Genomic DNA, 16,775 nt, shown 5'->3' with positions numbered 1-16,775 from the left:
CTGTGGTTCCAATCTACTCTGCCCTACCTCCATCAGAGCCCAGGGTAAGTGACTGCAAGTGAAATTTTATGCATTAGCCCTTTAAGGAGGTGTCTGCATGTCTAGCCATCTTTCCCTGGCAGACAGAAACCTCTCTGCTTTTCTTATCACCAGATGTTCTGTGGTAGCCTTTTCTGGTTCTGATGCTCTAGGCTGGGAAGCCTCACTGGGTTTAGACCCTGAACTTCTCAGGGGGAACCTCCCTGGCCACTGAAATATCCCTCCAGAACTTCAACTGCCGCCTACCTATGGGAGCCCAGAGAATTGTCCTGTGCCTCTGTGCTTCCTATCAGTCTCAAAGTGGTGATGTTCTTTTTTCTGTATCCTTAGTTATAAGGCTTCTCTCCATCTAGTCTTCAGTTGGTTAGTCAGGATGATTTTTGTATAATTTAGTTGTAGTTCCATTTTGGTCCTGGGAAGTGGTTAGGTACTTTCTACCTATTCTGCTGCCATCTTGGATGTCCCTTATTTCAGTTTTTTTTAAGTATTTTTTATTGGTTATGCTATTACAGTTTTCCAAATTTTCCTCCCTTTAACCCCCCTCTACCCTGTACCCCCATACCTCCAGCATTCCCCCTAACCTTAGTTCATGTCCATCGGATATACACATAAGTTCTTTGAATTCTCTGTTTCCTATACCATTTTTTATCTGTACTAATTATGTAGAGATTAAGTAAGCTAATTTTAGCCTACTAATTATGCTGCTTCTTCCCTGTATATTTTCCCCTCAATTCCTCTCTTCCTTCTCCCCACTGAAATCCCTCCATGTAATGTCCATTTCTCTGATTCTGTTTCTGTTCTATTGTTTAGTTTTTGTTTTCATTGTTTTTCTTTTCTTTTAGGTTCATTTGTTGATATTTGTAAGTTTGTTGTTATTTTACTGTTCCTATTTTTTACCTTCTTTTTCTTAGATGAATCACTTTAACATTTCATATAATAATGGCTTGGTGATGATGAACTCCTTTAACTTGACCTTATCTGGAAGCACTTTATCTGCCCTTCCATCCTAAATGAAAGCTTTGCTGGATAGAGTAATCTTGGATGTAGGTCCTTGTCTTTCATGACTTCAAATACTTCTTTCCAATCCCTTCTTGCCCACAGGGTTTGTTTTGAGAAATCAATAGGCACACTTTTGTAGGTAACTCTCTCCTTTCCTCTTGCTGCTTTTAAGATTCTCCTTTCGTCTTTAATCTTGGGTAACTTAATGATGATGTACTTTGGTATATTCCTCTTTGGGTCCAGCTTCTTTGGGACTCTCTGAGCTTCTTGGACTTCCTGGAAGTCTATTTCCATTGCCAGAGCTTAGGGGAGTTTTCTTTCATTGTGTGTTCAAATATGTTTTCAATTTTTTGCTGTTGTTTTCTCCTTCTGGCATCCCTATAATTTGGATATTGGAATGCTTCAAGTTGTCCCAGAGGTTTGTCCCAGTTTTTTTTGAATTCTTGTTTCTTCATTCTGATCCAGTTGGATGTTTATTTCTTCCTTTTGTTCCAAATCATTGCTTTAAGTCCTGGTTTCCTTCCTGTCACTTTTAGTTCCCTGAATATTTTGCTTTATTTCATTTTGGGTATCTTCCATTTGTTTTTTTCATTTTCAACCAAGCTCAAGCAGTTCTGTGAACATTTTGATTACCAGGGCTTTTAATTCTCCATCAGATAGGTTGGCTATCTCCTCATGACTTAGTTCCCTTTCTGACGTTTTGCTCTGTTCTTTCATTTGGGCCATATTTCTTTGTCTTGGCGTACCCGTTAAGTTGTAAGGGGGTGGGGTCTTAGGTATTCACCTGGGCAGGGCAACTCTCTTCACTGTGCTGCAGCACTGCCTGTAGGGGAGGGACCAGAGAGGGTACAATGCAGCTTGCCTGCTCATCTCTAGCCCACTTTCCAATGGACTCTTATGTGAGACTGGGAGTTTCTGCCACTGTGGCAACTGCCATAGTCCACAGCCAGCTCTGAGTCTCAGTATCTCCTTCAGCCAGCCCCACCTGTGTATTCCACCACCTCACTTTGGTTTTTCTGAGCCAGGCCAGTCCAGCCTGTATGGGCCACTGCCTTACCAGTCTGACTGTTCTGGTTAATTTTTTTCTTTAATTCCTTGGTTGTCAGAGTTCCATGTAGTTTGATTTTCTGGCACTTCTGGTTGTTTATTGATTTTAGATGGGTTGTTATCCTCCTTTTGCTTGTGCAAGGAAGTGAAGGGCTTCTACCTGCGCCTCCATCCTGACCAGAACTCCCCCTCACTTTAGTTTTTAATAGGTCAATTTACCAAACATTCCTAACATGACTAATTCCTTAAGTCAGCCAGTGATATGTTTAAAACTTTTGTCCCATTGAAAATTAATCTGATAATTCTAGAAATCATTTTTCCAAGTCCATAGGCATTGCTGATTTTTCCTTGTTGGGGGCTGGAGCTGTCATTTTGTGATCTTTCCAAAATATCTTTGCAAAGTGTGTATACCTTGTTGTATGGTCACTGAAGTTTCTGAAACTTCTGTTATCTCTGTGACTTGAGAAAGATTATCTTAAAGGTCTGTAACCAAAAAGACCCATAAAGGGTATGGCCCTTTAAATCTTCCAGCAGATGCTGGCAAAGGAAGTCACTGCAGCTGAGAGGGCCAAAAGGGCCAGAACTAAAGTAAGCATCAGAAAAACACTTGTAGGTCACTGCCAAATCCATCAAAGCTTATCAGCTTACATTTCTGTAGGACAAAGTCCCCATTGCCTTCTCTGACACCAGGCACTTGCACCAGGGATGTGGGCTACTTTCCTCACACCTGCAGCAGGGATGAGGAACGGAGGGTTGTGGCTGGTTTGCACACACCCTCTCTTACCTAAGAACAGCAGCCTCTGCCTTCATCTAGGACTCCCCTAGTTGTTATAAGGGCCAATCAGGTTCTAGATTTCTGAAACAGTTTATTCCCTTGTCTCTTTCCAACTTTCTATTCCACTATTTTGCATGATGTTGTTCTCTGCCTCTTGACTTTCAAGTTAACTATCTACCTTTTCAACTCCTAACCTGGGATCAATCTAACTTCTCTCCACCTTCAATGCCAGAACCATTGAGAAATGTTGGGAGAATCACATAGCCTTGTGAATTGGTAACATTTTTCATATCTATGGAATGCAGCCTTGTCTATGTTCTCAAAGTTGCATGTTCTTTAAGTTACTTAAAATTATAAAAGTTTTTCTCTTATCCTTCATTACTTTCTTCTCCATTACCCACGAATGGCACATCCAATTTTTCATGAGCTTTCTCAAGTCCTAGAAGTCTCAAAATAAATAAGAACACAAAAATTACCTTCCTTAACACCCACCTCCTCCACCAGCTACACCTACAGCCATCATGCATTTTCCTTGGTTCAGAGGAAAATCTTTTCCTCTCCAAGTTTACAGCTGACATCTCCATTTTTACTCTCCATATCCATGCCTTCCTCCTTCTTCCATCACTTCATTTAATCAAATATTTCTTCAGTTCTCTTCTTTAAACACCCTTAATCTCCCCCTCTTTGAAACAGAATCAAAAACATTTCTTTTAACTTAGGATGCCCCCCTCCTAGCTAAGCTCTCTCAGAGTTTCCTCATCACTCCCTACTACCTCAACTAAATACAACTCAGTATGATCACCAGTGTTCCCAGATTTACAGGATCCTTTTCCATCTGACTTGACCTTTCTGTACTAGTGCCCAGAAAAACACTTCCTCTGTCCTAAAACTGTCACTTTGCTAAGTTTCTCTGACAACACTGCAGTATTTCTCCTGCTACCTCTCATAGTACCCCTTACTGGTTTCCTTTGCAGATATGATTCCTTTGACAGGCAGTTAAATTGCTGGTGTCTGCCAGGGGTTTTATCCTTAGTCCCCTTCTCTTCTTAACTAGCTGCTCTCTGCAGAAAATCTGACCCACACCTATGAATACAGTTACCACAGAACCACTCACCAATACACACCTCCAGGGTCAGCCTCTCACTTCAGTTCTACCCCCTCACAAATAGCTCTCTTCCTCACATCTCCTAAGACTGCCCCACAACATCCCAAATGCAGCATGTCCACTCAAACCCTCTGCTCCTCTTCCTCTAGTGTGCCACACCAGAGTCGATGCTATCCTTTGAGTGCTTAGCTAAAAACTTGGGGGGTTGGAGGGTTCCTAACATCTCTGGAGCTTATAGTCTAATGGCAGGGGGGAGAGAAACTAATGGGTAAATAAAAATATTACTTCATATGGTGATTATGCTATGAAAAGGAATAGAGGAACTGGGGAGCGGGGTGTCTTTTTAGATCTAAGATCTGAGACCTGAATAAGTATTGGCCTTCAAAGAGATTTCTCAGTCTTAGTTTCATTCTTCCCAAATCTATTGTCCACCTGGCTTTAAGAATATTCTTTGTAAAATGTCAATTTGGTCATATTATTCTTCTGCTTAACATCTTTTGATAGTTTCTCACTGCTTACAAAAGGCAAACTTCTTACTACAAGAAATGGAACCCTGTCTTCCTCTCCAGGTTCATCTCAATCACTCAAAGATTTGAGTGCCTACTATGTGCCAGGTTCTCTTCTAAGTGTGGAGGACTGATCAAGAACAGGGCAAACAAAAATCCCAATATTCATGGAACTTTTTAGTTCTATGAGAGAGATACAGTAAATAAAAATGCAAATAAGTAAAGAATTTTAGATAATGACAAGTACAATGAAGAAAATAAAATGGCAACGTGAGGTGTAAATAAAATGATCAGGGAAGGTCTCTTAGAAGAACTGATCTTAAAAAAAATAATAATAAAAAGAACTGATCTTTGAGGTAAGGTCTGAATGATGAAACAGAGATAAATCTCAGGTAAGAGAGCTCCAGAAAGAAGGAACAATAGGCTCAAAGCTGCTCCTTCCAAATGTGGGAACCAGTGGGGAATGTTCAAGAAACAGAGAGCAAGACAGTGTGGCCGGAAAGCACAGGATAGGAGAGAGCTGGTCGAAAACAAGGTCAGAGTAGAGGAGTCAAATACTTGGGCGTGGTGTTGTGCCTATGTCACCCCTTGATTTCCAAAGTACTTTTGATGCTTCAGACACAGCATTCTCTTGTTCCTCCTGCCTTTGCCAGGGATTTACTCTTCCCACTTAGAAAACTCATATTCATCCCTCAAGACTTGGCTCAAGTGGCTATGTGAAATCTTCCCTAGCTCCTCTTCTCTGCTCCTCAGTCTCTCCCCTCAGGCTGCACCCCAACTATCCACATGCACACCTGTATCTACAACCGGACTGGGAGCCTCCTGAGAGAACTGTCTGTTCACTTTCAGATCCTCAACACCAAAGTGGTATATTTGCTAAACTAAAAAATGTTGCTTTACCAATAACAACTATCAGATTGTGTCTGATGGAATTGACATCAAATGTCAAATGACATGGAAATGACATGTATTGACATAAGATCCTTTGAAGCCATGCTACAATAGCAGCCACTTATACACTGGAATCTGATTTTTAATCACTGATTCAGCAAATATTTATATAGCATTTTGTGCCAGGAGCTAGGGAGGTTTAATGCAATTCATTTACAATATTGCCTTAAATATGGTAAATGAGAGATACAATATTGTAAATATTGTCTCTTGTAAATATTGTCTCTCTGTGAACAGAGAGACATCTCACCTTTGCCCCTATTAATATACTTCTACCAAGGAAGTCAAACAAATAATTACTCAATTGCCTACTTATAACAGGAATAAGTCATATAAAGGAGAACTACTGGGTGCTATAAGTGTACTTAACAGGAAGACCCTGCCTACTCTGGGTCAGGAAAGGCTTCTTTGAGAAGTGACAGTAGAAGTGAGCTCTGAAGGATGCATCAGAACAAACAAGGAGGGTGAACATTCCCAACGAAGTGTATTTTTTCAATTTCTTTTTTAAAAGATTTATTTATTTATTTACTTACTTACTTACTTATCTTTAGAGGGGAACGGAAGGAGAGAAGGAGAGAAATATCAATGTATGGTTGCCTCTCGTGTGTTCCCTGCTGGGAACTGGCCTGCAACCCAGGCATGTGCCCTGAGTGGGAATCAAACCGCGATCGTGTGGTTCACAGGCCGGCACTCAATCCACTGAGCTACACCAGCCAGGGCCCAATGAAGTGTATTATATCTTCAAAGTTTCCAAGGCAGGGTGAAGCATTATAGGTTTAAGACTAGTGTCGCTGAAGAACAACGACAGGAAGATCATAAGATTAAAGTAGCATCGTTACTTCATAACACACAGAAGACTATCTAGGGTAGAAGTAGTGGCACATAGTCCAATACTCACTTAGCAGTGATTTAGGTTTACTTTATCTCTGCCAACAACAAATGGAGAAATGGAAGAAAATTATGAATGGCAATATTGTAAATGAATTGCCTTAAACCTCTCTAACACATTATACCATTCTGTGGCTCCTAATATATTTTGTGTAGTAAGTAATTGGTAAGAACCATTGACACAAGTTTCAAGTACTATAGAAAAAGATATTTTTAGTGCTATAAGAACACAGTGGCTTCCGTACTTGTACTATGACACTACAAATTCCTTGAGGGCTGGTATTTTTGTTCATCTTTATATTCAGTTCACCAACTAACACAGTGCCTCACTCCCTCTAATGTCCGGTTACTAAGTGCATTCTGGCTCCTATGATTCAGTTTATGGCACTCACTGATACACACCCTGATCTGAGGTTATTTGGCAGAAGCCTCCCTGACAAAAGAAAGAAACAAAACAGCTCTAAAATGATTTTTTTAGAACAAAGGGATTTAAAGCAACCAACATGAAGGAGATACCATTAAGAGTTATTTTATAATGCACCACCAATTAAATATATTGGAAAACATTTTTAACCTGAAGAACTTGAAGAAGACTCAAAGACTGAAAAGAAGTTAATAAAAAAACAAATGCCCTGCCATAGACATCTGGGGGAACGTGGGAAGAAGGAGAAAATAAAGTTTAAAGTTTTAGACTTTGTAACAGTATCTAAAGGAAAATAACATTTCTGTGATCATACAGGCAGAAACGCCCCATGGACACAGGAGGAAAGACAATGAGCTGGGAAGAGAAAGTGCTGGCTGAGACTTGAATAAACAATATAAGGTCCAGTCTGTCTCTCTTTTTCTGCCAAAAATGAGCAAAGAATGTCCGGGGCCTCGTAGAATCTGCCAGCATTATAACCCACAATGGCCCACTAGGGCCCCAGGAGCAGAAAAGGCCCTGTAGTTTTAAGATAAAAGAAACACAAAACCTTCTGTTTTTTTCTAATATCCAATATTTTAGTTCCTACAAGCAAAGTTTCCAAAACTCTTCAAAGAAAACATCTTAAGGAAAGACAGCCCAGAAAAAAATCATAATTAATTGTTTCGAGAAGAAATGTTAACCTTCTACAGGAGCAACACCAGCAAGAAAAGTGACCTATCTTAGAATCTGACTCATATTTCTCCTAAAAGTGAGATAATCCAACTGCCACACAAAAATTTTGCTTCCTTTGATTCCCAGTCAGGGCACATGCCTGGGTTGCAGGCCAGTTCCCAGCAGGGGACTCATGAGAAGCAACCATGCATTGATATTTCTCTCCCTCTCTCCTTCCCTTCCCCTCTAAAGATAAATAAATAAAATCTTTAAAAAAAATTTGCTTCCTAATACTTTGAGCTTCGTGTCATGAATGACTCGATATCGGGTTCTGATAAAAGCAATCTCTGTGGCCAGTGACCTAATCTTCAAATCCAACCAATCAATAAACTTCCAATCAGTTGTTTCCCTAAGAAACAACTCTCCTGCCTCTACTTCCATATCAATCACTCCCCAGATTTACCTTGGACCTGTTTTGCCAGCTTTTTTCTCCCTAATTCCCTCTAAATTTGGCGTGGTGGTGGTGGTGGGGTGGGGCAGACTCATTGTCCAAATCCTCCACCTTCTCTCTTCTATCTTTATAATCCCTACCAGAGAAAATACCTACTTCTCCAGACTATTCCTACAGAAACAGTTCCCAGCTAGGAGTGATACTGTGCCCTGCCACCCCAGGGGACATTTGGTAATGACTGGAGACATTTTTGGTTGTCGAAACTGGGTGAGGAGGCTACTGGCATCTAGTAGGTAGAGGCCAGGGATGCTGCTAAACATCCTACAATGCCCAGGAGACGCCCCAACAACCCAAAATTAACTGGCCCAAAATGTCCACAGTACTACTGTTGAGAAACCCTGATCTATTTGACATTAATAGCTTTAATTCATTTATGACTTTATCTGAAAAATATATCATTACCTATTTAAGACTTGCTGTGCCTAAGTCACTGGGTGGGAAGTTGGTGGGGGAGTTCCAGGGAAACTGCAGATGAAGCAACCAACCTGAGATGCATTAGGCCCTGAAAGGAAGGGCACCCACCTGGAGAAAAATGAGCCCTGCCTCAGTCTAAGCCAGATCAATGCTCTACCCACTTTCGGGGACACCTCTACCTGCACATGTCCCAAGCCAAACACTTTTATCACCTTCTCTTCTACCCACCTTCGTTACCACCTAACATACATTTTGTATGTTTTCTTCTCTTATAGTCTCTATACTTTAGATCATATCCTCCCAAACATCCACCCAGAAATACTGTTAAATTTGAAATTCTTCTTGGACTGACTTAAAAGCCAAGTCCCTGTGAATTAATTCACCCTGATTATATTTCTTAGACTTATCCCTACACCCTACATCCATCACCAATCTCCCTCTCTGCCCCAAGCTCAAGATGCTCTTCGGAGTCTAGCACTTCGTAACAAAGAAATGGTGTTGAAGGCAAATGGGGATAGTGGGAAGAGCATATACTTTGGGGTAAAAAAGATAATTTGGAATCTTGTCTCTATTTAGTAACTGAATGACCTTGAACAGCTTATTATTTCTCCAAGTCTCAGTTTCTTTCTCTATAAAATAAGCAATACCAAAATAATAACTTTCTTTGCAAGGATAATGTAACCTGAAGTACTATTACAGATCTTTACTATATGGTAGCTATTACAAAATTACAACTGTGTGTAATATATATCTTATGCTACATGTACTTAAATATTAAATTTTGGAGTAGACTGAAAATGTAAACCATAATTATAGTATTGTGTTTCTGAAATCTATTAGGTTTCCCTGAATCTTTTTAGTTATAAACTAATTTTTAAGATCTTCAATCAAGAACTATAAAAAAAGATTTGAAAAAAATAACACTAAAATAAAGAAATGGATAATTTCAATAATAGCAACACCCCCCCTTTTTTTTTCAATGTATGGTTGCCTCTCATGAGTCCCCTGCTGGGAACTGGCCTGCAACCCAGGCCTGTGCCCTGACTGGCAATCGAACCATGATCATGTGGTTCGCAGGCCCACGCTCAATTCACTGTGCTAATCCAGCCAGGGCTACCCTTTTTATTATTATTATTATTTCATATAAGTCTACTTCAGATATCATGCAAGGAACACCAGAAAGTAAGCTTACTTTCATCCCTCTTAATCAAGCAAAACTGTTCTTAATTCATAAATTTAAAACTCTCCAAAAAGGCTTCACAGCAGTGTATTTACTGCGGTATGAACCCAGCCATAGAAAGCTCACCACACTTACTTGTTCCACGTAATAAAAGTCGCCCTCTGTGTTGAAATGCCAAGACCAACAATTTGATTCATCTCTATTCCTGCAGCTAAAAACAAAGATAGATAAAACAGATGTTTAAAAGCCAATGAATTTTTTTTTGTAAATCGTAGTATGGAAAAGAAATTATTGAGTATAATCTTCAGGAAAAACATTCAGGTTTAGCATTTTTCTTTTTTTATTGTTCAATTACAGTTGTCCCAATTCCCCACCCCCATTGCTCTCCTCTACTCAACCCAACCTCCAGCTCCCACAGTCAATACCCACCCTGTTTTCCATGTCTTTTTTCCTTTTTTAAAATTGTTTCAATATTATTTTGTGTTGATTCAATATTATTTTGTATTGATTTTGTATTGATTGTCTAACCACTATTTTGCATAGTGGTTAGACAATCATATACTTTACAAAGTATTCCCCCTGACATTTCCAATACCCACCTGGGATTTTAATAATATAATTGGAGCTAATAAAGAAAGCATTACTGAGATGATTATGTAGTATTTTCTTTTTTACTTAAAGGGTAAAAAGGTCATATTCTAATAATAACAAAATGGCCTTTTTGCTTTAAATGTTAGAAAAAACAAAGACTATTAAAAGTGAAATTGTATTTTCTTCTTGATTATACTAAAAGATTGGATCTCGATTTAAACAAGGATCAAGTTGCTTAATCATTATGATCAATCATAATAGAAACTTATAAATGACAACAAAAAAAAGTCCCCATTAAAAGTAGTATCATTATTAAAACTCAGATCTTATTTTCCTCACAAATCAATGCTAGGATACAAATAAAAACATAGTGGATTTTTTTTAGTCCAAATATCTTAAGATATATCAAGTTTTTGTGATGTTTTTTTTAAAAAGAGTTTTTACCCCACTGGGCAAATTAGACAAAAATTTACTTTGAGCAGAGGAAGACAAATCACTCCCTAAACAGCACTCCTTCCAAAATGCTTAATCTGAACCTGACCGTGAAGAAATAATCAGACAACCCCAAAATGCAGGACAGTCTGCTAAACTGGTATATAATTTTGAAAACTGTCAATGTCATGAAGAACATGCTCTAGATTAAAGAAGGCTATACAGATTGACTGCTCAATGCAACGCCTCATGAATGAATCTTTGGTTGGATTCAGGACTGAAAACAAAAGTTGTTATTGGCAAGGATAATAGGTAAATATTCAAGACTAAGTATTAGAAAATATTTCTGTTGTAGACCCAGAGAAAGAGGACACCTACTAAGATGGGTTCCTGATGACTAACTAGGCTCAATTTTTTAAAAAGAGAACCTACCAGTCATTTCTAGTCACAGACCTCTCAGCAAACCACATTTTATGGAGAAGCCCGCACTAAACTAGCTACCTCTGCACTAAACTAGCTACCTCTGTACTAAAATGCCTGCCTGTACTGCTTCTTCCATCTGAGCCAGCCCTTATAAAGGAGTTCCTGGAATCCTATTTCAGCCGATGAGACTGAGGCTTTCCCTATCCGTTTGGAGCGGCACAGCTAAATCCTCCATTAGTATCCTCACTGATAAATCAGAGCAGTTCCATTCTGACCAATCAGGGAAGTATCTTCTGGGCTAATCAAACTGAAGGATTTGGAGTCTTCATTTGCATGAAGACAGACCAATCAGGAGTCAGGGGCAAGAGTTTCTGTCCATATAAGCCAGCTCCCTGCTGGCTCTGGGAGCCCACTTTCTCTTTCCACAGGGGACTAAAGACTAATTTTCCGTAGCTGAGCTGAATGAAGATGTCTCACCAGAACAAAGCCAAGCAGACCAGTGCAGAACAAAGCAGACCAGGAGAACAGAGTAGAGCTGTCCAGCTAGAGAGAAGCCTAGCCCCAGGGCTACCTATTTTTATAGGTATGCTATTTTTATAGCCATGCTATTTTTATAACCATGCTGTATCACAGCTAAGCTGTTCTGCACTGGATGAAGTTTCCTTCACCACATTTCAAAATGGGGATTCCTGTTGGAGTTGAATTGGCACCAACTACCATCAGTTGACAAGGTATTAATGTTAAATTTCCTTGTGATAACTGCACTGTGGTGTTATAGGAGAATACTCTTTTTCTTTGGAAATGATGCTGAAATATTTAGGGATAACAGGTCTGTTGTCACAACCAAACCTCAAAAGGATCAGCAAAAAAAAGTTGTAGAGGATGATACAGTAAATATTGCAAAACATGCCTGAATCTCAGAGAAAAGAATACAGGTATTTAATGCACTGTTCTTGCAAGTTTTTTTATAGGTTCTGAAATACTTGCAAGTCATTTTTCACTATTTTTTGAAAGGTTGCATGGAAAACATTCTTAAAGAGCTGGGTTCAGACCATAGCTGCAGCTAGGAAAGCACTTTGCACCAAGAGGCCACATAAGGGAAAACAAATTATTTTATAATAAGTTACTCAGTTGTAACTCCTGCCAGCAGGAACTGTCTTGCAATTTTGTTTATAACCTTCTGGTATTTTGTACACAACAGGAAAGCAAATAGACACTAGCTACAACCTGGAATAAAGAAGGAAGGTGAGCCTTCTAGATTGTGGCTGTAAAAAAACTTAAAGCAGAGGAGAGAGTTGCTGTCACTTTTCCTTAAGAAAATGGTTCACTAGAAACTGCAAATGTCCCCTGAAAAATACTTGGAAAGTGTGGTGAAAGAAAAACAGCAAAATCGAGTTGATATCGTCATGAGAGCAATCTAAAATTGAGCCAGAAGGTCTTCAGGAAGCCTAGCTACTCACACCCTCCAAGTGAAACTGAACTTTTGAACTGGGCTAAACCAAACGGCTATATCCTGATAGTTTCTAGAACTTTCTAAATATCACTGAATTCTGTTTAAAAATAAACTTGTCCCCTAGCAATATACATAAGCTGTCAATTGTGTATAGCATAGTGCAAATCTGCTTACAAGCACCAACCACAGTTCTTCCAAAGCAACTTGTGTAAGCCTTTTACACAAGACAGAAAAGGGCCCCCTTCTGTGTTTATAAACTCTGTCCCTCTTTCATGTTTGAAACACAGTTGGGGTTTCTAACCAAGTGTATTTTTTTTGAGCCCTGCTTTTGTTTGCCTTGCCATCCTTTGTTGGAAACTGCCCTGCCTGGTTTCAGGAACTGTAATGCCCCCATGGCTAAGGCTGAGTGAGCAACCTTTGGACCATAAGCCACTACGGAGACAAAGTTTATCTCCCTGGCAGGGGCGCCACCTCTGCTCTTTTTACTTCACCCTGCCTGGCCCCCAGTGCTTGATAAGTTAGCCAATGATGGGTAAGATTCCTCAAAAGAGGGATGATCTAATACAGGCATGATCATGGGGCCCCAGGGAAGGACTTGGGGATCTATAGAAAAAGGGGGTGATGGACCCTCGCCCCTTGGCTTTCACATAGCCTGCGTCCTCATTCTGTCTGCAAGAAGTCTCCTAATCTCTTGGCTGCCTTACTTCCCCTGCCTCACTTAAGCCTGAAACAATGCCTTAAGCCTGAAACAATGCTGGAGGTGGGTGCAGCCTTGTGCTGGAAGGGGTGGGTTCCCTAGGGTGATCAGTCCTAAGAAAGAATGCATAAAATCCTATGGAACCTACTTTGCTAATACCCTCAATTTAAATAATAAGGGACCAAACAGGAAGTGAGTTTGTTACCCCAAGTTTTATGGCCCTTTAACTATCTGACCCTGACTCAGAATAAGCCCTTAGAGCTCTTTGAATGTTATTTATTGTTTAATCATTTCTTTCTGACAATGACTGATAAGCTTTACATATACACCCTGTATTCCTGTGCAAATTGAATCCAATAAAAGCCTGTCAAGGCAAGGGCCAGGCACTCTCCTCTTGAGAGAGAAGTCACACTGTTCCTTTTCCTCCACAGGATTCAGTAGTCAGTGTGAATTTGTCTCCTATCTCATCCATAACGCCGTGGACACTGCAGGCTGGTGTCCATGTCAATTCTTGGTCAAAACTGATTGACGCCGTGACTCCAATAAAATACTATGCACATAATTATAACTTAGGAAACCCACAAAATTCTATAGACTCCTAAGGAAAACTTTTATTAAAAAGAAAATATAATTTATTATATTTATTTTTATATCCAATTACCTTTCACAGATTCTTTTATTACAGCAACAAATTGAAGCCAAAGAACATCAGGATCAATTTCAACCCAGCCAATCTGAGGATAAAGATTCTCTACCTATGGAAAAGAGATTTAGTGAAAACAACATTAGATCAAGTCACTAGCACCTGGCCCCTAAAATTACTGGTTAAAATCATGAACAACATAGTTTTATGTATTATCTATTTTATTTTTATTGTTAAAGTGGAAAATATATTGATAAGAAATAGAAAAGAATGATACACCAAAATAACATTAGTTTTCTTTAGTTCATGAGTTTATAGAAGATTTTAGCTTTCTTTATTTTACTTTTATTTTTCAAGTTTATTTTTCAAGTTTTCTACAGTGAAGATGTGTTATTTTTGTAAGAAAAAGTCACACTTTTAAAAAAGAAAAATTAACAAATAAAATACCAAGTTCTGGTTCAGACTGTGTTGGAGCAAGCATACTCCACCTTGTTCCTCCCACTAAACATAGATATAAAACTGGGACAGAATTCATGGAGCAGCTATCTGTGGACTCCAAAAAGTATATGGAGGCAGGCAGAATAGGGTACAAGACAAGAATTCAAGTACTGCCCTGACAAGTTGGCTCAGTTGGTTGGGTGCTATCCTGCAAAGCAAAAGGTCACAGGCTCGATTCCCAGTCAGGGCACATGACTAGGTTGCAGGTTGTCACCCATTGGGGTTCATACAAGCTCTTGATGTTTCTCTTCCTTTCATCCTCCCTTCCCTTCTCTCTAAAAATAAATAAATGAAGCTTTAAAAGAAATAAAAAATAATTTGAGCACCACTGGATTGGCAGTAAGTTTCCTATTTTTCTTCTGGTGTCACCTGGCCTGGACTCAAGGCAGCCTGAAAACCACAAGTGGGCACCAGGATGCAGTAAGAACCCAAAGAGAAGCACCCTTCTTTTGGTTAACACACAGAGAGAATAGGAAAAGCCTCTATTTTTCTTGTCTTTGCCTCCCGACCCTTGCCTCCATGCTTTTGTACACAGGCTAACCTGTCGTGGTGGCTGCAGCAGTTAACCATAAGCACATAAAATACTGAGAGGGGCAGAACTTTCTCTCCAATCAAAGTAGCTGCGGGTGAAAGATGGTCACGTGAACCCCCAGGGCTTTTATCTCTCTGCTCCTACATGTGGGAAGTGCCTTTTCATAACATAATGAAAGCTCCAGGTTTCTGGGAAAAGTACCAAGAAGATCCCTGCGAGGGAGAAACTTGAGAAATCTAGTCCTGAAAGTTGTGTAGGAATCCCCAGGCTCACCTCAAAGCAGTAGGTGGGAAATGTAATCCTAAACAGCACAGCAAAGATGTGAAGATCAACATAAAGGGTTAGAACGCTTGACCACTGGGTGGCACAAATACAGGGTATATCCAAATAGTACTGCTGAGATTTTTTAAACAGAACATTGAAACAAAAGTTCAAAGAAGGTTGGTCAGAATCTTTAGCCTGAATCCAACTGTATTAATTGCTCACTAAAAGAAGAACATCAACATTCATAATAGGATTTACACAAGACCCAGAGTCTTATACCATGATATTCAAAGTGTTCAGGATACAATCCAAAAATCGCAAGGGATATTTAAAAAAACAGATAAATCTCAACTCACTGGGAAATAATAATAGATACTGATGTTAAGTAGGCACAGATATCTGGTAAAGGTTTTAAAGGACCTATTATAAAGGTGCCCCAAGAAGTAAGGGCAAAGTCTTTTGAAACCAATAGAAAGACAGAAAGTTTCAGCAAAGAAATAGAAAGCATAGAAGAAAAACAATGAAATTTTTAGAATTAAAATAGGCAATAATTAACAGAATGGGAGAAAATAAGAGATGCTGATCAAAGGGTACAAATTTTAAGTTATAAGATGAGTAAGTTTTGAAGACCTAATATACAGCGTGGTGACCATAGTCATTAATAATGTATGGTATGCTTGAAATTTGCTAAGTAATTTTCAACACACACACACAAAAATCTTGTGAGGTTATGGATATGTTAGTTAGCTTGATTATGATAATAATTTTACAATGTATAGGCATACCAAACATCACATTGTACAGTTTACATATAACAGCCTTTATTTGTCAATCATACCTCAATAAGGCTGAAAAAATCAATTTGAAAATAAAAATATAATCATTTAAATAAAAAAATATACTGGATGGGCTAAATAGTAAAATGCAGATAGCCAAAAAAGTCAATAAACTTAAAGATGTATTAATAGAAATAATCATTTAAATAAAAAAATATACTGGATGGGCTAAATAGTAAAATGCAGATAGCCAAAAAAGTCAATAAACTTAAAGATGTATTAATAGAAATTATCTATTCTGAATAACAGAGAGAAAAATATTGAAAAAATTAATAAATCCTCAGGGATTTCTAGGAAAAGAGTAAAAGGCCTAATATTTACATCCTCAGAGTCTGCGAAGAACAAAAGAGTTCCATGCAGAAAAATATTACTTAAGGGAAGTAACAGTACTAAAAACATTCCAAGTTCTATAAGATTTCAAATCTGTACATTCTAGAAGTTAACCCACCTCCTAACAAAGTCATGCACATCCAGATTCAGCATAATTAAAATGACAAAAGCCAATTACAAAAATTTGTAAGCAGCAAGACACATTACATATGTGAAACAATGATCCAACTGACTGTAAATTTTTCATCAGAATCATAAGGGTGAAGAAAAAGTAGCCCAACATTTTTAAAGTGCTCAAGGAATTGTCATCCACAATTCTATACCAAAATTCCAGTAGAAGTTTTTATAGGTTTAGGCATAATTATTCTAAAATTTATATGAAATTCCCAAAGAGTTAAAAACAGCCAAAAATGTAAAAAGAATGATTTTTGAGGAATCAAACTACACAATTTCAAGACTTATTATAAGGCTATAATAATCAAATAGGTGTGCTACTAGCATAAAATACACAAATAGATCACTTGCACAAAATACAGAGTAGAAATAGACTCATACAAATATAGTTAATTAATTTTTGACAAATGTA

At 38.6% G+C, this 16,775-nt stretch overlaps 1 protein-coding gene across 2 annotated transcripts in view; it reads right to left on the bottom strand.

Moving 5' to 3' along the window:
- GK5 (glycerol kinase 5) overlaps positions 1 to 16,775 on the bottom strand; it is a 94,799-nt gene that overhangs the window by 53,249 nt on the left and 24,775 nt on the right. For both annotated transcript variants that reach the window (XM_037037479.1, XM_037037480.1), the window contains exons 2-3: positions 13,748 to 13,841; positions 9,626 to 9,701 (exon numbers count right to left, since the gene is read on the bottom strand). In XM_037037479.1, the coding sequence (XP_036893374.1) occupies positions 9,626 to 9,701; positions 13,748 to 13,841 (170 nt within the window). The remainder of the gene's footprint in view (positions 1 to 9,625; positions 9,702 to 13,747; positions 13,842 to 16,775) is intronic.

Source organism: Sturnira hondurensis, unplaced genomic scaffold (assembly GCF_014824575.4).
Source record: "Sturnira hondurensis isolate 20B ecotype Veracruz unplaced genomic scaffold, ASM1482457v3 Scaffold0023357, whole genome shotgun sequence".
Classification (NCBI taxonomy): domain Eukaryota; kingdom Metazoa; phylum Chordata; class Mammalia; order Chiroptera; family Phyllostomidae; genus Sturnira; species Sturnira hondurensis.
The sequence above is the reverse complement of the archived record's forward strand: the minus strand, read 5'-3'. Positions and strand labels throughout refer to the sequence as shown.